Here is a 20,848-nt window from a genome sequence, read left to right as displayed (position 1 = left end):
TATTTCTTTTTATAGCTAGTTATATGTATATATGGAGAAAAATGCACTCGGTTGCAAGGTTTGGTATCTTATATAGGTTATCACCTATATAAAAATTATATAAAAATTATATAAAAATTGTTTGTTTTCAGAACTTCTCGCTACAAGCGAACGTCTGATCGAGCGAATCAGAATAACGTTTTCGGGAAGATTTCGCGTCAATTTAAGTATAATTGAATAAAATAGAAAGATGGATTCCATATTTGTTCGTAAAAAATTATTTTAGCATATATTTAGCCGATATGCTACAATGTCCCAACCCTGACAGCAAGTCCCAACCCTGACTACATTTTTTGTTTTTTTAATTTGTCTATAATTTTTTTTTTCCAATGGTGCGCGTTGATTCGTCCAACGTGAAACTTTCTTATAATCATCCTAACTTTGAAATAAGACGACAAAATCGAGAAATTTCTAATTTAAACAAAAGTTATACAGCAAAGTCAAAAGGTGTCCCAACCCTGACGACATTCCCCTATAATATTGTTATTTTGAACAGTTTACTCATATGAACTACTGTAAATATTGATTATCTTTAAGAATGACTATAAAAATGCACTATTTATCAATTATTGGAGAAATTATGGCCTATGGCCATCTTTTCCGTATGGCCATAATACCCTAGTTTACTCTACGCAAAATTGATTTGATATCTTTAGTAGTTTCTGAAAAATCGATTTAAAAAATAGTGTCAACTATTTTTGTTAAGTGTCGATCGATATGAAAAATATGGTTAAAAAAACACGTTCTATCGTTTCGTATATATACATTAGAGTTATAATATAAAGAATTAAAGTTTATATCTACTCGGCGATACCGGAGCCATACAACAAATCTTCCTAATTAAAAGTGCTCATATTTTTTACTTTTATTTAGTCTATATATAAGCGCTTAATAATAGTGGCCTTTGAGCGCATTGATAGAGCGTTAAACACAAAAAGTTCGTTACAAAAATATGTTAAAAATATTTATATGATATATAATATATTTAATACATTTTTGTTTTGACAAATATATAGATAATACAAATAAAACCTTTTTTTTAGGGGAACTTATTTTTGAGATTCTAAATATTTAAAAAAGGTAAAAAAATTAATTTTTGTAATTTCTCAACTATACTTACCTCCTTAAGAGATAAATAACACACTCTCTACAAAGTTTTACCGTCAATTGAATTGGAATCAAACAAAATTCATATAATGCCAACCTGCAGATCGGCATTTGAAGTGCAAAGAGTTAAGAATATTTTAATGACAGTACCTACGTGAAAATTAATACAATATTATTTCTTCAAAAGATTATATACATCTGTGAGATTTTGTAATATATCTATTTTGAGGATCTCGAGAATGTTAGTTTAAATTATATTCTGACGTTGTGCCCCTGATTGGTTGAGGGATATGTTACAATAGTACAATTGTGTAATCACTTCTCGCGAGTGCTCTAGGCTTTAATGAGTGCAGACTATCATGTTCTGCATCGTCAAACTGTAATTTGTTCAATAAACGTGGGCGATACTTAGCCTTACCGTGTCAAGCTCGAGTTGTTGGGCAGAGGTGTCCGGCACAGCCGTTACCTTTCCCATGAAATCACATATCATGTTAAGCACGGCCTTTGATGTTAAACATTTATGTCACTGGTGGATATCATCCTAACGCCGCGTGGTATAGCCTGTTCGCCAATCGAAAGCAATGCGTTATATCTCACCGGTGTACGGTGCAGCTTAGCGCGATTCTATTAGAATGCGTCTGGTTGTGTTTGACGAGAGTTCGCGCCTGGACGAAACGCTGCGCCGCAGTGATATGTTTTCGGAAATGCCGAGCGACGTGCATGAGGCGCAGGTAAAAGAAGAGACTCGTCATAATGATGCTAAGTAAGAAAATTAAAATATTTGTTTTCACTCTCTCTCTCGAGGATTATCTACTTGTTGCTACGCAAGTTGTTCCAATCGTTACCTCTTTGCGGCGTAGGCAAAAGGACAAATGGGTCATAAAAAAATACGTAGAGGAATAACAATTTTTTATCCCAGGGTGACCGATGCACATTGAATTTCATTTGGCTGATCCCTACATAGAGAAAAAGTTTCTTTAAATTAAACAAATTTATGCATTAGAATAGTCCAACCAAATAGATGTTTAAAAATGTGATTATTTGCATTAAAACTGAAGTTTTTTGATTAAACAAAATATGTTTCATTAAAATTGTTTCAGTGAAACAAATATAAATAGAACTCTCCGAGTCCGAACAAATCTTTTTCTCTGTGTACAATACATGAAAAGGATTTACTGAAATATCTACTAATTTAGCTAGATGCAGATCTAAACATAATTTTGTTAAACTATTAAAATAATTATGTAGGATGCTTAAACTGATTGCTATAACGTCAAAACTTGTTGCAACATTGGCTCATCTTGCTTCAAATTCTACGTACTTAATTTGAAAGTTCAACAAAATTATTTTCAAATCTGTATCTAGCTAAATTTTTTAATAACTCAGCGTAGTCGTTCTTTCCAGTTCTATACCAGTTCAATATATAATTTGTAATTTATAAGGTCACAACACAGACTTTTGCATAACGCATAAGGCATTAGAAAATCAATTAATGAGAATACAAAATGGAAGACTCTGATTGATTTTCTTATGCCTTATGCATAATTCAGTACTATTAGATTGTCAAAGGAACAATGGCAACTCACTCTCTTGACATTTTGTCATTTTTAACTTTCATATGTGTCAAAATGTAAATTATTTAATTTCTGTGGTTATTTTCAAAATTAGATTACGTCCATATTATTGTATGCACTTAGTAAGTAATGAATTAAATTTGAGTCAAATTTAATACGTTTTCTTGAGTTAAATTGTTTAACTTTACTGCTTTAGTTAAATTAATGAGCAGTGATAATATTGAGTGGGAGCAGTGATAATATTGAGTGGGAGCAGTGATAATATTGAGAGGGAGCAGTGGCGACCTATAGAAATATTTAAAAAAAACTCGAATTATAATTTGATGTTATGAATTTAACAATAAACGTTATACAAAAATGTTTGAGCTTTTAAACAACAGTATCGATATTATTATATCGTCGTTGCGCATGTTATATGGTAAAAAAGTTGCTGCGCGACGACATAACAATACTGGATTTTAAGGAGATGCTGGAGCGACGCGCGGCTGAACTTGATCGATGTCGATCTAATTAGATCTAAAGGTCTGATTGTGTGTGGATTGATTTAGAAGAATACACCAACAACAGCGAGCATTTACTCAACTGTTGAGCCTGCTGACAACACGCCCATTCTTAATTCCAAATAAAACATTACGTATATTGAGTAAAACATTATATATATTAAGCAAAACATTATATACAAAGTAAAACATTACGTACATTAAGTAAAGCATTAAGTAAAACATGATTGCATTTCTTGCTGTATTATATCCTATATATCGCATAAATGCTCAGTTATTATGTATACTCAGATCGTGTATTTCCATTCACTTCTCTTGTAAGCATAATTTGTTAAACAAAATCATAATTTAAAGGTCTCATTATATTGTTATAAATTATTCATATGTGGGGAAACTATTTTTTGTTTGGATATATGTATATTTGGAATCATTTATATAATATGTGAAGAAATAATATGCGTGGTAACAGGAAACGATTATATGCAATTTTCTTTTGTTTTTCATACGGATTTGTGTTTTCATACAACTATTTTTTCTTTTATTCTGGAAAAGGATTTTTCTAATTTCTGTATAAAGGTGCCTCTAGACGATATGGCTAATGTATAATAGTGTTCCTAACACCAATGCATAGATTCGCTAAATATTGATTATATATTCAATATGGATAATTATGTATGTCATGTGTGTGTAAGCTGATATTTACTGATGTTGGCATACGTTAGCCATATCGTTTGAAGGCGCCTTTAGGAAAACGAAGAAAATGAAAAAGTATGAAATGTGTGTTTTGTCAATACAGATGATTTCAGCATTCTCTTAAAAGTTAGAAGCAGTGTACAATAAAAAGAATAGGGAACAGGGCACAGAGAATAAGAATTTTAACCTATCAGAAACCGTGTATTGTGGGATACACAGTTTCTGATAGGCTGAAATTCTTATTCTCTGTTCCCTATTCCTTTAATTATGCCCCTTACAAAATAGGGGAACTGATACTACTGGCGAGGCCGTATCCTACCGATGTTTCTGATTATGGATGCGTTCCAAATTAGTATTATTTTATCCTTCTTTATTATTTGGTGAACAACAAGGACAAATGATGCATCATGTACTTCACGCGTAACTCGGAACGTATTCCAGGATTCTCATATCACGCGGAGTAAGCTCTAGCCATAAATAGACAGTCATCTCGTTTGATTGCGATGAGCGGCTTTTGTCAGTTCGGATCCGCACTTTCTTTCTAGTCACGATAATTTTTCCTTTGTATGGCAGTAAATGTCTAAAAATATCACACTTTACGGGACGTGACACTCCGGGTAAATATGCACCGTTCGCAAATGTATGTCACGTACAATGTCAATTTTATCGGTACGTCGATTGTTGGACAAGTAATCAGCATTTATGCCTGTTTCTACCAATTAACTTCAATCTCGGTTCAACCTTGCTCTTTATTTTCTTCTAATTTTTAGAATTAGAAAAAGATAAAGAATAAGTTAAACTGAGATTAAAGAATCTATATTAGTTATTAATAACAGAAATGAATATTATAGTCGAATAAACTTTGACCTTTAGATAATAAGAAAAGAGTCAAAGCACTCTGTAGATAAAAATACGAAAAAGAAGGGAAAAATATGTGAAAACATCTTCGAGCCATCAAATAATCATTGGAAAGACCACATCGTGGTGATGTTATAAGATAGGAACGATTGGAGATCCTCAAGTAAGAGATTGGACACCATACGTTTGGTGTCCGCCATATTTTTCAGGACTTGTTTAAGATAGATTAAAATAGATTATACATAAGACAGACTGAGATGTCCACGTATCTTATTCTATCTTATGCACCTATTTCGTTCTATTTTAAGCAGATCCTGAAAAATATGACTGACAAATCAAAGTTATTTAAAGGGTCCAATTTCTTACTTGAGGATCTCTAGAGGTGATTCAATAAGATAGATAGTGTCACTTTTAGGTATTTTACATACGAACATGCAAAGCAATGTTTTATTTCGCGAATCTAGATTCAACAATGATCAAGTAGCGCGTAAGTCAAGGTCAGTTTCATTTCCGCAAATCCGTGCGGAATATTTTATAATTTCCTCATCTTTCGTCATCTTGTCGCCGATGAAGATACTAGCCAAACGATTTCAAGACACAATGATTAGGTTTCCTGGTATGTAATGTGCATCTCGAGAGTCAGATTCAGGACAAGTCGACTTCTCTTCTGTGCAGGATGGTATTAGATCCCAAGGCCACTAGTTTGCACAACGATTACGGAAGTTTCGATCGACCGTTGGGCGTCGGGGAGGGCCACGAGAGGGACGTTGAAGCGGCGGTTGATGGAAGCAGCAGCGGGATGGCACAGTCCAGCGATGTTTATCAACGGCAACCGCTCTTGCCCGGCGCACCGTTATCCAAGAGCAAGGACAAGTGGTCCGGAGTGGCCTCGGGTTCGGACTACTACGAGGATGATGAAGATGAGAAGGATATCGAAGGTCTGGGTAGACATCCTGGGATACCGAATGGTTCCAGCAGTGGCATCGTCAAGATCGACATGCCGGCGCCGCTGCGCGAAGAGCCGCGTTTCCCCAAGGAAAAATGGAAAACGTTTCTCGGTAAGAGAAAGAATGCTATCGCTTAAAAAAAAAAAGATTTTTTTCTTTAGGAACGCACAAACACGTAGTGAGTATCTTGGAAAAAAACTACATGGATAAACTTGGAATTTCTCTTTTATCTTTGAAAATTAAAAATTTTATTACAATTTTATTAGTACTTAGGAAAATCTTTGAAATTTTACTTTTAAAATTAAATTCTGTCTCTTTTTGAAAACATTGTTTCATTCACTATTTTTTCTTGATAATACAAAGTGTCGACAGTCGGTTGGACAATAAGTATGGCATACACAAGTATATACAGTACCGGCCAAAAGTATATTTAGATTTTAGGCATGATCTTCATTAAAGTAAATCTCGAATATGCTTAAAATTTTATAGTACACACCTAGTGGCAGGTGCACTTTGTACATGTATGATAAAATTTGATAGAATACATCATGGGATATACACATTTTTGAAACCTTTTGATTTTCATAAAATCGTGTTTTTGTGTTTCGCGTATTCCATCGCTGTTTTCACAATTACAAATTGATTTTAATGATTAGTTTAATGTTTCAGAATTTTACTAGTATTTAAACTTATTATGGCGATTCAAAGTTTGTTATTCAATTTAACTTATTTTTTTGAGATTTCAAATAAAATTAATTTTTCACAAATTGTTTTCATTATTTAATAAAAAGTCACACTGTCAAAATGTTATAATAATTTAATGGAAATTCGTGTATTTTAAATCAAGTTATTCTAAAAAAATCTTCAAAAAAAATTTGATATAGTAATATATACTTTTGGCCTGTACTGTACATTTACATTCTCATGTATATCTCGTGAGTTTTTATAAAAAAACGTCTGGATGTCAATAGATGATAGTACACAGCAAAAAAGGAAGCTCACTGATATTGTAGTGAGCGTTCTCTATACTTATCTTATCATATATAGATTTTGTGGCTCTAATTAAAGAAAAGATAGTCTCTCATGGAATCCTTGACTTTTACTAATTTACGATATATAATTTGCGTTGCTCGCATTCTCATTTATTTTAAAAGGCATTAAAAAGTCTGTAATCTTACTTAATTCTCTAATCTTACCTTGAATTCTAAATAATATCTGCAAAATCCGGGAATTTTCAAAGAATTTTATTTCAAAATTTTAATAAACATCCTGATGTACGAAAATTCTACTTCAAAATATCAGTAATATAATAATGTTTCCGTTTATTTTAAATAAAAGTCCCCAAGACCTCTAAAGTGCCGAAAAAATTAATATCATTAATAGCCAAGCTATATTCGCGATGATTGAATTGATGTACACTATTGTTCACTAAACTCGCAATATCAAATTATCATCTCTTTTTTTTTTTCAGAGAAAAGTAATTTATTTTTATAATAATTTTTTAAACAAATTTCATAATTGTATCTTAAAAACTTTTCAGTGTCGCAAATTTACAAGAATACATAACTATGAAATTAAAAAAATAAATTTCAGAAATTATATATTTCAAATATTTTTTCTAATTACAATAATAGTAAATAGATATTTTTACCATTAAACAATTCATCGTTAAAACGTACGTTCGAGTCATTAAATAACACCAAATGTTTTATATTTACTCTATCAATTTTCTCGGTTTTACCACGACCGGATGTTTTGATGACATGTCTTGACGCAATAAGAATGGAACGGGAATTAGCAAACAATTTTCTGAGTAAATATCAAGAAACTCGCCAGATAATTCCGCCGACTTCAGAGCCTCTCTAATTTGACTCCGTGTACGTAACGTTCGTTCGCAGCGGGGAGACCATCGAGATCGAGGTCGTTACATGGCCTGGTATTCGTTCGATACATCTCTGTTCGCGTAATTTGATCTCACAGAGAGCCTCCCTCCCATCGATCTCTCCTCTTGCCTAGAGCCCGCATGATTTATCTCGACGGCTTTTTGCATCAGAGTTAATTGAGACGAGCAATTTGATATTCGTTGTTGTTCATGAAATGCAGCGAATTTCGCGAGTTCCGTTACATAGATCTGTTACGATGCGGATCGTCGTTGCATGACAGAATTGATTAATTCGCGGTTACTCTCGAGCACCCGAGAACGGAAGAAACAACATATGAAAAAAGATAATAGCACGATAATTACATTTGAATAGAAAGATATTGCAGAGGAAAAAATATATATATGTATATATGTATGTATGCTACTGTTTTTTGTTACAGCATTTCTCTTTATGGTTGTAAACTTCATACTGACGACGGCTTCCCTTGCAATGGTACACGAGCGCGTTCCAGACAGAAACACGTATGGATCGCTTCCCGATGTGGTACTAGACAATGTCACTGCTCAAGATTGGGCGCTTAACGTTTCGGAAGTCTTGATTATGATCATGTCCAATTCCGCGATGGTTTTTATTATTTTTCATAAACATAGGTATGTATAAAAAGCCAATGTAAATCGATGCCAAATCATCTTTGTTAAAGATAAATCCATATAACAAATTTATTTCCATAGATTCATAGTAGCTAGACGAATATTTCTGCTGATGGGCTTGCTCTACATGATGAGAAGCGTTACAATGTACGTGACGGTCTTACCGATCGCCAGTAAAACTTACTATTGTAGCCCAAAGGCGAACAATACCAGTCCGCTTCTTGTGACAAAGAGAGTCTTGCAGCTCATCTCCGGCTTCGGTTTGTCCATTAATGGCAAACACACTTATTGTGGAGATTACATTTACAGTGGGCACACCGTTGTGCTTGTACTCAGTTACCTGATTATTAAGGAATGTACGTTATCTTTATTTGTTTAAGAAATAAGTACGAATATACATGCTGTCGGTATAATTTTACATAGTGATTTGTAACGCATTTTAGATTCTCCAAGGAGATGTCAACCGATTCATTGGTTAGCTGGTTTAGCAGTACTCGTCGGGGTAATTATGGTCTTGATAGCTCATGGCCATTATACCGTGGATGTACTTATAGCTTACTACGTTACTACGCGTCTGTGGTATATTTATCACACGCTAGCCAATAATCCAAATCTCAAGGTACGTTTTACTTTCGAGCATTAAAAATTATTTGCGCTACACGAAAAATATAATTTATTTAAAAATTAATATAAAATTTTAGTAATATTAATATTATAATTGCAAATAAACATAATATTTGATATAATAATAAACTTTAGTAAACTATACTATATGTGAAATGTTCATAACGTTTACATTACAATTTATATATTGTTAATGTATAATATAATGAAATTTTTGCAGCAATACGGACCAAACAATTTTTTGGCCCGGCTCTGGTGGTTCTCTATTTTCAAGTATTTTGAGAAGAATGTGGGCGGAACAGTGCCACGACAATATGACTGGCCTCTACCCTGGCCTCGACGGTTTCTTGCCAAGCACCCTAACCGGGATAGTTAATACTTGTCTTGATTTTATGATAGAGGTTGTTAAAAACAAAGGAGTTACTTTTGTTGTATATATTTTACACAATACATTCATTTATATACATACACACACACTCCACGCATACATACGCACGCATTCACAAATGTATATATAAATCGAGGCTTGTTAACGTGGAATTCACTAAAGAATATGCATGGGACGTACGATTGTTTTCAGAATAACCGCACATTCATTGTTGAAGCATGAATTTTGTGTTGTTCACTTCTTTACTATCCAGTTGTGAACTCTATATAGACACAATACCCGTGCTCTTTCATGTAAAGTTATCGTCCAGTCAGCCCGAATTTATTTTTGCTTGATTTTTATACAATTTATACACAGTATAAAGAATAGATGTAGAGAGATGGATTTTATGATCTAGTATCATAAAGGTTCGAATAGAGGAAGGTATTCGAGTTAATGAGACACATATTGATTCGCTTATAGCGTTTATATTTTCAAATAGTTACAAATTGAAAGTAATATAATAAATAAGTAAACATAGGATAAATGTGTGTTTTTAAAAACTCGAGCGATATTATGCAATAAGGAATATTTGTAAACTTTAAAGGGCCATTGTAGATAAATATTAGGACAAAATCTAAATCCTTCCTCTAAACGAATCTTTGACGTTACATGCTCGATTTGAGTCGACGTCTCGATCTTCCAATGTCTAGACGTCGTCGTCCTTGACTTTGCATTCGCGATACGAATTATTCCGATGAAAAACGATTTTGCAAACGAATTTGCCAAAAATGTATTGTGACTCGCGTGATGTGTATGCCCTAATTAAAGTTCTATATTGCCGATTATCCTCGAAATTGTTTCCTTCGTGCTTTGGAAAGAAATACCGAATATCCAATACTAGAAGCGATTATACAATTTCGTGGGACCAAAATAGAAACGCTCAATAGTGAATATTAATTCATATAATGTTGACAAACTAAACACACCGAGTCATGAGAAGACATCTTCATTATATATATATAAAGTTGATAATAAGTTTTAATAATATTATTAAGGAATTTCGTAACTTTGGTTAAATTACATAATATATGACCCATCACAAACGGAATTTGCATCTCTTGCCTGCCATATGTACAAATTGTATATATACGAATCGATAATAATAATAACTTGTATATGTAGCAGGTAAAAAATCCAGATTTCATTTGTGATGGGCCATATATTACATTATTTAACCAAAGTTATGAAATTCCTTAATAATATTTTTAAAACTTTACACACATACACACAGCCTGCCCCAGATTTGGATAAGTTTATTCGTAACATATCTTGGACATTGAATTTCTAGAAGATACATTATTCGTTCTTCTAGCTTCCATTAGTCGATACGCGAAAGCATCATACATAGAATAATAAGAAAAATACGAAACAAAAAGAGGAAAGTACTGAAGCATTCGTGTTTTCACGGAATAACATCGTTATACGCTTGTGCATACACCGGATGTTGTCATACATACATATACATGTTGCATATAGGCAATGTAACAAATTGTGCAAAATGTAAAAGACAATTTTGCATTCATGGAGAGATCGAGTGACAAAAATAACGAATAATCATCGATCTTTCATACAATATTCTCTTCCTTCGTTCTTCTCGCATTTCATTATTTCAACGACTTCTTGCCCGACTCTTTTTCTCATCTGAGGAAAATGAGTAACATAATTTAATTTAATGATGTCGTTGAAAATACCGCGATTCTTCAAATATTTGTGTAAACAGTTATGAATCTCATCTAACAATGTACAAGTAAAGCGGTAACAAATCGCGTGACTACGCGTTTTCCTAGCATCCGATGAAAGTTGCGTGTATACTATATGTATGTTGTAAAAGTGCTGAGTAACATTTAATTATTGTTTAAATTGTGTCAAAGGTGATTTGTTATCTTATTTACCTGTGATTCATTGATTGAATCTCTATAAGTACGAAACGCACTTGCAATTCTCTACCATTTTAAATTAAATTTTTGTTGTCTCTTTTATGTATATAGTTCGAATAAATAATAAAACATTTCTTACGATATACTCCGCGGAAGTTTACATGTAAATCTATATTTTTTATTATATATATATAATTTAATGAAGCAATTAGAGATGCGTTGAATTGTATACATGATAAAATTGATTTATTATATTTTTTTTTTATTCGTCGATTACGATTGGACTCGTTTGACAATTGAACAGAATTTGTGCAAAAGTTACAAAGAAGAATGATGTGTGTGTGTGTGTCTGTTTGTGTGTGAGAGCAAGAGAGATGCGATAATGTTGTTAATAGTTAAATAATTAACTCTTTTCCGTCTGTGATGATAAATAAATGAAAGAATAAATCACCGTTGAGTAATTTCGCGGTTTTAATATAGCAATCGACTGGCGGATCAATACCAATGTGGCCAGATATTTCTTCTTAACATTCAAATTATAAATGCGTGTAATTGTTAAATATATATTTTAATAAGATTAATGTAGTTGGTAGTAAAATTTTTAGCTGGCATTTGCGCAGCATGAAACAGATAATACCGTATTTAGGGGTATATTTTTGAATGAAATATATGCATAATGTGTGTATATATATATGTATATATATATATACATATATATAGGTGCATTCTCTCAGCTGACATGAATATCTAATGCAGTAAAATGATAACATGTTGCTAAACGAATACGAGAATGGACTAAGCGAGTATAGACACATATTCAAATATTATAGATATATATTTGCAAAGATTAATATGTATTACGCGCATTTACTTGTGTGTGTGTGTGTACATACACACACGCATATGTATATATAAATATACATATACACACGCGTAACGCATATTTTCATTATTATGTTGCTCTTCGGGGCGGATACGCGTCATACGCGGCGAAAACAATTTCAATGTATAGAGCTTAGAGCGGTCTGACATTTATGAGAATGATATTTTGAATCTCCCAGACGGAGACTTGCGTTAAAAAATGTAAGCCAAAAGATACTGTCGAGTATACATATATATATAGGTATACGCAGACGTGATATGTGCATGTATAATACATATTTTAAAATATACATGTACGAATATAATTATAAAAATGATATATTTACACGCACACAATAAGAAAATATTTCTTCTTAACGGAAGAGCCTTTCGTTGATGTTTAATAACATAAAAAATAACAAATATGTGTATATATTATATATATATATATATATATATATGTATGTATACTCTATTATATGTGTGTATATAAATAAATATATCACACACACGCATATAATAGAGTTCGTATATATGTGTATGTATATATATTACAACCGTGGCACACATGCACGCGCGGATATAATTGCGTGTTTATATGTATATACATATATATCTATATATTTTTACGTGTAGATATTTTTTGGTAACTTGTTACAATAAACTGATTAGACTAGTTAAATATACATATTATATATAGGAAGAAAAAATATATATGCGTTGTAAATAAAGAATAATCTAGCAAAAGAGCTTTTGTCATTGCGCGAAAACTAATCAAAATTTTGTTATCGTTAAATACATGTAAGTATACAACAGCATTCTTCGATTATTCGTGGGATATAATTACATTTCCGTGTACTAAATTCCTTGAAAATTGAACAAGTGATCATGCAACTTGATTTCTATTATCCGTATATTGTACATAAATCTTTATGAAAACATCGATATTATTACAATGAAAAGCAAGTTGTATTTGGCTTCACTTTATTTGTACTTCTGTATTTATAAAATATTTATTACAATTTTCATATGTTGACGTAATAAAGTTTTAAGTACTTTACTCGGATCATCTCTGTATATTCTTTACCTTTCAAATCGCTATAAATTATAAATTCTCTTTTGTATTTTAAATATGATTTTTGATGTTGACTTCTCGAAACATGTATACAATTATTGTATTGAAAATTACAGGCTTGTTTGATCGATATCTTTTGTTTCAGTTTCAAATTAATCTTTTGACAGATGTCTTTCTTTGCGTAAAGCTTATTTAATCATACTCGTAAATCTACAAGTGGAACAATCCCAAAGCAAAATTCTGCAAGCAACACAGTCATTTTTATATTGTTAAAAACGCGAAACAAAAATATAATTTAATATCATTTTCATTCATTAATTTTTATCATGGGTTAAGTAAGTAACTTATGTAAATTATTAAAATATTAAATTTGATTGAATTATAAAAAATATATATATGCATCCCTGTAAATTTTTTAAATTAATTTCTTTATTAATTTTTTATAGACAAATACATTATACATATTCTGATTATCTGAACAACTCAAGAGAAATGTCGAAAAGTAAATTACCACTAAAGTTAGAAGGTATGGAGAATCATGGTAGTATCGGCGAGGGTGATATAGGACAAATCAAAAGGAAAAAAATTTCACTTCGTAATAATATTGGAAAACGATGGCATCGCTTTCGAGTTTTAACACCGTGTTCATTTATTCTTCGAGGTTCTCGTGCGATGAGTGATCGCCGGTTCAAGTATAAAAGTCGAGGACGACAAGCAGCACCGTGCGCGATAGTGGCCATCGTTTACGGTCGCCTGTTTGAACCCAAAGAGTGGACGAGCAATCATATAGATCAAGTACTTGAATATGGTGACAAGTTGTTCCGCATAAGCTTGAGGAGGAACAAGTTGAAAGACGATGAATGTATGAGGACCAATCTCATACACAATGAGTTCTATATTGGTTTCTACAAAATTTGGGTTGATATCGAAAAAAACGGTATCTACGGCAATCTCTTTAGCGAGTCAGTTGGCTGTTCGGATTTTGCTGAAGGCCTCCAAAAATTTCTCAAAAATAACGATTCTGGAGTAATCACCGCTCAGGGTAGTTCCATTGCTGTATGGCGTCAGTCTGGAAATGCTGGTTTCCTTTGCTATAATCCAGCCTCATGCGATGAGACCGGTCTGCATTATCCTGGTGGCACAGCTTGCCTCATGAGGTTCAAGTACATAAATGACTTGCATGATCATTTGCTGAAGAACCTAAATTGGCGTTATGACTCTCGATATTGTATCGTCAAAGTCACCTTGTTGCGTGCCACAGAGGTAATAGTAGTAATAGAATAGCGATAATAATAGTAGTAATAATAGAGATCCGGAAGAAAATGTTTCATATATAATTATATAAAAACTTGACATAGTTTATATACAATTATATATAATTATATATAAAATATGTTCATTTATATAACATTTTTTCCCGGGGAGAGAGAGAGAGAGAGAGAGAGAGAGAGAGAGGAAAGCTTATTTTTTTAAATAAAATATTACTTGTAAGAATAAAATTCATTATTATTATTACACAAGTACATTACAAAGAGAAAGTCCATATACATAAAGTCCTATTTACATAAAGAAAAAAGAATAATGTATATAAATAATATATACTTATATATAAAAAAATACTTACATAGTTATACATATACATGAAAGTAGAAATTTATAGGTCGGTCATGGGTTCGTTGACCGTTTATCCGATGTCACTGGTCCACCTATAATTCGGAAGAGCGTATTACAATCCATTAATCCTATTGACATCGATGATCACAAAGTGGACTGCACAAAGCCTGTGCCCAAGGAAGAAAAATTGCATAAACTCGCAAGGATACGGAAAGAACCGTTATCAATCAATATTTCAAATTATAGCATCGATCGCTATTTTGCTACAGAGTTGTTGGTGAACCGAAACAATTTTGATACAGGATATTCATACGATGACATGCGAGTAAACGTGCCATCCACGTTTACGGAGTTACCCGGCAAAATAGCGATTCTTCATGGTCTAACCCATGAAGACGAGGAAATATACAAAGGCAAAGGTGGACAAAACGTAGCAAATTGTGTGATGGCTATTGCTATGAAGAAGGTGCATCCGGTGAAGACATGGGTGAGATCGACGCTGGATGAAATTCTGATGATGGGTGACTCATTGTATGCTAAAGTTAAATCCGACAAGCCAATAATAAAGATGATGACAGCGGCCGATTTAGATAATACCAAATTCCAAATAGAAGATCGTAAACTAGTGATAGATGTCGATCTGATCACCGTGACCGGTACGATTACCTCGAAGGTGCCGTCAGTTTTGAATCTGAAACGGGCACTAGAAGAGTTTTTTCTGCTAAACGAGGAAGGTGTGATCGAAACGACTTCAATGGCGGTGGCAGTATGGAGCCAGGATGATTATTACTATCTATTCGATCCTCGATATTGTGATGCCATCGGGATTAGGATAAGAGAAGAGAAAACTGCCAAAGTTGCAGAAAGGGATAGGAAGGAGGAAATTATACAGAAGGATAAGAAAGAAATAGGAAATTGTTGCGTGATTCGATTTCCAGACTTAAACTCCTTGACTGCACTGTTCTTGAAGAATGTTGATCCTACGAGAAAGAACGATCGGTTCACTATTCGGCATGTCACGATCGTGGATGATGTGCCTGGCACTCGAGCTTGGAACGAGTTTCAGCCCGGTATGGCGGGTAAGACGTGGGTGTTGCGAGGTGAAATATCCAACGTGGATGAGTTATTTGTGGAAGAAAATCAAGGAGTTCAAGGTCTCGCTATGCCAGTTGTGGCCTTGGTTAACGCGAGGGAAACGCCAGCAGCAAAATGGAGTAAGGGAACCGTCGATGAAGTGATCAGGGAAGGTGACAATTATTACAACTGGTCTAAGCCTGCCGAAATGGAAGAAGAAACTGAAAAATTGCTTCTTGTCCGAGATCTAAAGAAAAATTTGTATTTCAAAAATCGAAAAGTAACTATTGATATCGGCGAGGCGGCAGTTGTCGGTGATCTATCAGTATCGGATGATTCTAAATTACCAAACTTGGAAAAAGGCTTAAATCAATTCTTCGAGGACAAAAATTATGGAATAGTCGAGACGAAGAGACTCTCAGTGGCAGTATGGAAAGACGAAGAAGAGACGAAGGACAAGGATAAAAAAGAGATATTTTATTACTACTTCGATCCAAATCCTCGTGATAAATTAGGTCAATTGTCAGCGGAGAGAGACGAAGAAAATTCTGCCTGCTTGGTGCGATCTTCGGACCTCTCAGTGTTAGCAGATCTCATTAAAAAGAATGCGGGGCACAATGAAGGCGAGAACGATTTCATGATACACGAATTAAAGAATGTGTCTATCGGTCCACTTATGACGGATGAGGAGATTGAGGCAGATAAATTAATACCGATTGTGCCGGATTTGAACAACTATTCGAATTTGGGCAAGACTGGCGCTTTACTTTTAGGTACCATCGATCAAAGAAATGAATTGGCCTTCAAACAAATAACGAGAGATAAACAGCAAGCTGCTAACGCTTTGACGACCTTGGCTATGACAAAACTTTACGATCCTCATTTGTGGTACCGTGAACTTGTAGACGACATCTTGAAAATTGGCGATAAACTCACCAATGAGAACTTGATAAATCTACCTGAAATAGAGGCTGAAGAGAAAACTCCCAGGAATTATCTTCTTCCTACGGATATCGCAGAAGACTTTACCATAGGAGTCAATCGAATGTTAGTTGAATTTGAAGAAGAGTCCGTTACCGGAAGCATGACTGATGTGATAAGACTACTCGAAGAGTTTTTTGAGAGAAACTCGATGGGAGTGTTTCGTCAGGATGACGTAATGATGCCGATTTGGAGAGAAGGCGGAGTGTTCTTCACGATGGATCCTAGGGGTAGAAATGCTCAAGGCGAACCTAGAGATAAGGATGGAGCTGCAGCAGTGATGTGGTTCACCGATATCCCCTCGTTAGCTGGCGTTCTTCGAACAGTTGTACGGGAGGTCGATAATTTCGTCATCGACGCCGTCTCAATCGACAATGTGTACGAGACGCGAGTGGCCCAAGCCGAACGTGTGAAGAAGACCACTTCCGGTGAAGATCTGTGGCATCATTTTCCCAAACTTGCAGAGGGTGTCTGGAGCATCGACGGTAACGTCACTATGACAGACGAGAGGTTCGACGAGGCAAATCGTGGCAAACAAAGTGCAGCCATCGCTGCGATGGCCATCGTCTTTTCCAAGGTTTCTCTTTTTCTTTATATGCATAATCAGTTTAATTAATTTTACTTAATTTTCATGTATAACTCAACTGCGTGAAGATAACTAATATGGAAAATTAATAAAGGTCTACCAACCGAGACAGTGGACACCGTCAATTCTCGATCAAGTTATCGTTACTGGCGACAAGCTGCATTCAAAGTGCGTCGAGAGACTCGGTAGTGGCTCGGTACCCTTAGTGAACGAAATTATCAGTGAGTTTTTCCTGTCTTCTCGGCGCATCGCTCTAACAATCAAGGATTGCGTTCAAGCGGGTAGTCTTACCGGGAAAGCTCCTAAGATTCAAGATTTACGGAGCGGAATCGATAATTTCTTCAACAAGTACGAAGCTGGCGTATTGACCGTACGGGGAAATAAAAATTTAGCCATATGGAAGGCCGATGACGCGTATTATGTTCTGATACCCAATTGGTCCACTATTACTAAAGAAATCGTGTCAACGGTACCGCGAGTAATCAGGTTCAAAGACACAAGTCTCCTCGTAGATTATCTTCTACGCCATTTGGGAACCGAAGGCGATTATCAGATTACTGCGATCGATGTGCTGGACTGGACTAAACCGCCACTTTGGAAACTTGATCCTAGTCCGGCGATTCGGCCAGCGAACCTGCCTCCTTTGAACGCTTACAGAAAATTACGGGGCGAAGCGCGTGCTATCTTGCGTGGAAGCTATCATCAAGGCGACAAGGTCTTTCCCGAGACGTTACGCGGTCGACAGACGGCGGCAAATTGTGTCGTTGCGCTCGGTATGTCGATCGTCAAGAGCCCCGTCACCTGGACGAAAAAGACTATGGACGAGATTTTGGCGATCGGTAGTAACGTTCATCAGGAGACAAGAAAGATCAAACCCGAATCGAGATTGAAACCGAAGGATATTATCAGAGTATTTTATGTGGGTATGTATGTTTGTCGTAGACGTTTCCTTTTTCCGCTGTTTTTAAAACAATTCTAAGCAAATTTCGGAATTTATATTTTCCCAGGTGTCAACGTTTTGACTGCTGACATCGAGCCTAATACCGTAATCGGTTTGGTGGCGATTGAATCTTCCGTCTCTGAAGATAAAAAGCGGGAAGAGACGAAAGAAAAGATTGACAAACGCAAGAAGAGAACGACTCGGCGAGAACAACCACAACCTTCTTTGATTTTATTGGAGGAAGGTTTGCGGAAATTTTTTGAAGATAATCGTGCCGGTATTCTAATAACCGATCGCGGTATGATAGCTATTTGGAAAGATCTGGGTGTTTACTTCATGTACGATCCTAGAGCTAGGAACGATCAGGGTCTGCCGGATTCCAACGGAACCTCGTGTATAATGTGGTTTGCTTGTCTGGAACCTTTATACGATACAATCTTTGCAAACATTGATCCCCGTGAGAGATATGGGGCTTTCGAGATCTGTCGGGTGATCATAAGGAACGTCATAATTGAGACATTGCCGTGTCCAGGTGGTTTTCGACCATATTTAGATCGTATCGCGCCACTCGTTCCAATTATCTGCCCAAAAAAGACAGTTATGTTGAACGTGGAGCCGCTAAATGAGTACAGTATCGTAGATGACGAACTGAGCGTTCTGCATGGCAGCCTGCACATGAATCATCGTACCTTCAGTCTGAGAAACAGGGGTTTGCAGAGTACGGCAATCGCGGCGGTCGCCGTTGTAGTGGGGCTGCTGCACGTGCCATCCACGTGGACTTCCGAGCTGATTGATACCGTCCTCAAGTACGGTGATTCGCTGTACTTGGAGAGTGCCCGAGCTGCTCGACCGGGCGCCAGGAATCTCTCACCCAGTGAGTTGCTCACCGTGTTTATCGTGGGTGACTTGAGGGTCACCATTCACATTCATAATCATACCACCGCCGGGATACTTCATGTCTTCGATCTGTCCGAGGCGCTCGCCATGTTCTTCCGCGCGAATTGCGCCGGAATATTGCACACAACTAATCTGGCGATGGCTGTGATGCAGCATTACGGTAAATTCTATATGTTCGACCCGTGCTCAAGAAACGACCGGGGTAGACCTGCCTACGATGGCGCCGCATGTATGTTCAAGTGTAACAGTATTGCAAGGATGGCAAAGATATTCGTGGACAACTGCAACTCGAAACGACCGAATGTATACACTCTGAACGCAGTTAACGTATTGAGCCTGCATTTTTTTTCAACCACGAGAGACATTTGTTCGTCTAAATATTAATAAATATTCGGTTGTACGTTTTATTTTTCTTTACTCGTTAAATGGCTACAACGATACGAATCTCAAGGTGCCATGCATCTATGTAAAATTTTCAGAAAATTTAAAAAAATATTTCACAATGCTCTCAAACGCACGCGAAAATTTTATGTCGAAGTCAACAAAAGATAAATGGAAGTGAGAGAAAAAATGTGTACACGCGGTCGACAACGTTCTCAAAGTGCTAATTTTATTTATAGGGTTTCTTTATGACACAAATCACTTTTAGCATCTACATGAGTAGGATTACAGGCTATACGAGAATGAATGATACAGATCGCTTATTAGTATAAATACAATGTTCCTTTTCCTCAATTACACGCGCGCTATCAGCCTAGATACTTAGAAAACACTGTACAACGCAGTTGAGAACTGTCGATTGATACTTTACAATATGGTACAATCATTCCTTTGAAGCGAGACACTAGCTCCAAACTCCCGACTCGATCGGCACGAGCTTGGTCACCCTCGTCACCCGAGGAAGGGGGGTCGTCATCTGCGACTCGCGAGCAAATCTCGATACTCTCTTCTCGAGCGAACTGTAGGCCGTATCGAGCGCGGGTTTGCTCGCACTCCGAGAATCGCATTCTGTATCCCAGGGGATACGTTCTCTTTATACCCGGTTAAACCGGGACGCTTTCACGTCCCCGAGCAGTTCGCCACCGAATCCTAGACGACGTCGCCTCGTCTTTCCTAGCAGAGCGAGAAAGGAAGTAGCGAGCGGGCTCGAGATTATCTATAGGGGAGTACCGCTTCCTTTGTGACCAAATCAACCGCTCATCAGGAAGAAATCGGTCCCACTCACGTCATACTCCTCGTATACAGCGATACTCAAATGTCTCGCGTGAAACTTGAAGAGTCTCGTTTTCACGTATTGGCTATATCTGTCGCTAATCCGCTGCTACCTTCTTTCTTTCCGCATTCGTCTCTCGTAAGACGTTGCTGGTTGTCCTTGCCCCGTACTTATTCGATAGGTACTTCAGTTCCTCGATCGAACATCTTGTACGCGCGAGAGTCTACGTTTCTCTTTCGTTCGAGTACTGCTAAAATATTTCGCTTTGTTCGCGATCGCGTAATATACAGATCGTCATTCGCGAAAAGGTTCCTACTAAATGCCATTTTCAGTCTGTTTAACGAGTTCGATCGACAAACGAAGAAGGCGGGTAGGAAGGGAGAGAGAACGGCAGATCGAGTGAAGAGGGAAGGAGGGAGAAAAGG

General features: G+C 35.9%; 2 protein-coding genes across 7 annotated transcripts in view; both read left to right on the top strand.

Annotated features, from left to right (window-relative positions):
* The window catches only part of LOC108763111 (phosphatidylcholine:ceramide cholinephosphotransferase 2), a 30,148-nt gene extending 19,198 nt beyond the window's left edge, over positions 1–10,950 (top strand). For all 6 annotated transcript variants that reach the window (XM_018510459.1, XM_018510462.1, XM_018510461.1 and 3 more), the window contains 5 exons: positions 5,447–5,829; positions 8,041–8,251; positions 8,333–8,607; positions 8,695–8,870; positions 9,096–10,950. In XM_018510459.1, the coding sequence (XP_018365961.1) occupies positions 5,447–5,829; positions 8,041–8,251; positions 8,333–8,607; positions 8,695–8,870; positions 9,096–9,251 (1,201 nt within the window). In that variant the 3' untranslated portion in view covers positions 9,252–10,950. The remainder of the gene's footprint in view (positions 1–5,446; positions 5,830–8,040; positions 8,252–8,332; positions 8,608–8,694; positions 8,871–9,095) is intronic.
* Positions 10,951–13,436: 2,486 nt separating this feature from the next.
* LOC108763078 (uncharacterized) lies at positions 13,437–20,206 on the top strand. Its single transcript, XM_018510396.1, has 5 exons — positions 13,437–13,453; positions 13,565–14,381; positions 14,779–17,364; positions 17,468–18,296; positions 18,381–20,206. Exons 2-5 carry the CDS (start codon positions 13,611–13,613, stop codon positions 19,592–19,594), a joined length of 5,400 nt encoding a protein of 1,799 aa, XP_018365898.1. The 5' UTR covers positions 13,437–13,453; positions 13,565–13,610; the 3' UTR covers positions 19,595–20,206.
* Positions 20,207–20,848: the final 642 nt, after the last annotated feature.

Source organism: Trachymyrmex cornetzi, unplaced genomic scaffold (assembly GCF_001594075.2).
Source record: "Trachymyrmex cornetzi isolate Tcor2-1 unplaced genomic scaffold, Tcor1.1 scaffold335, whole genome shotgun sequence".
Taxonomy (NCBI): domain Eukaryota; kingdom Metazoa; phylum Arthropoda; class Insecta; order Hymenoptera; family Formicidae; genus Trachymyrmex; species Trachymyrmex cornetzi.
The sequence above is the reverse complement of the archived record's forward strand: the minus strand, read 5'-3'. Positions and strand labels throughout refer to the sequence as shown.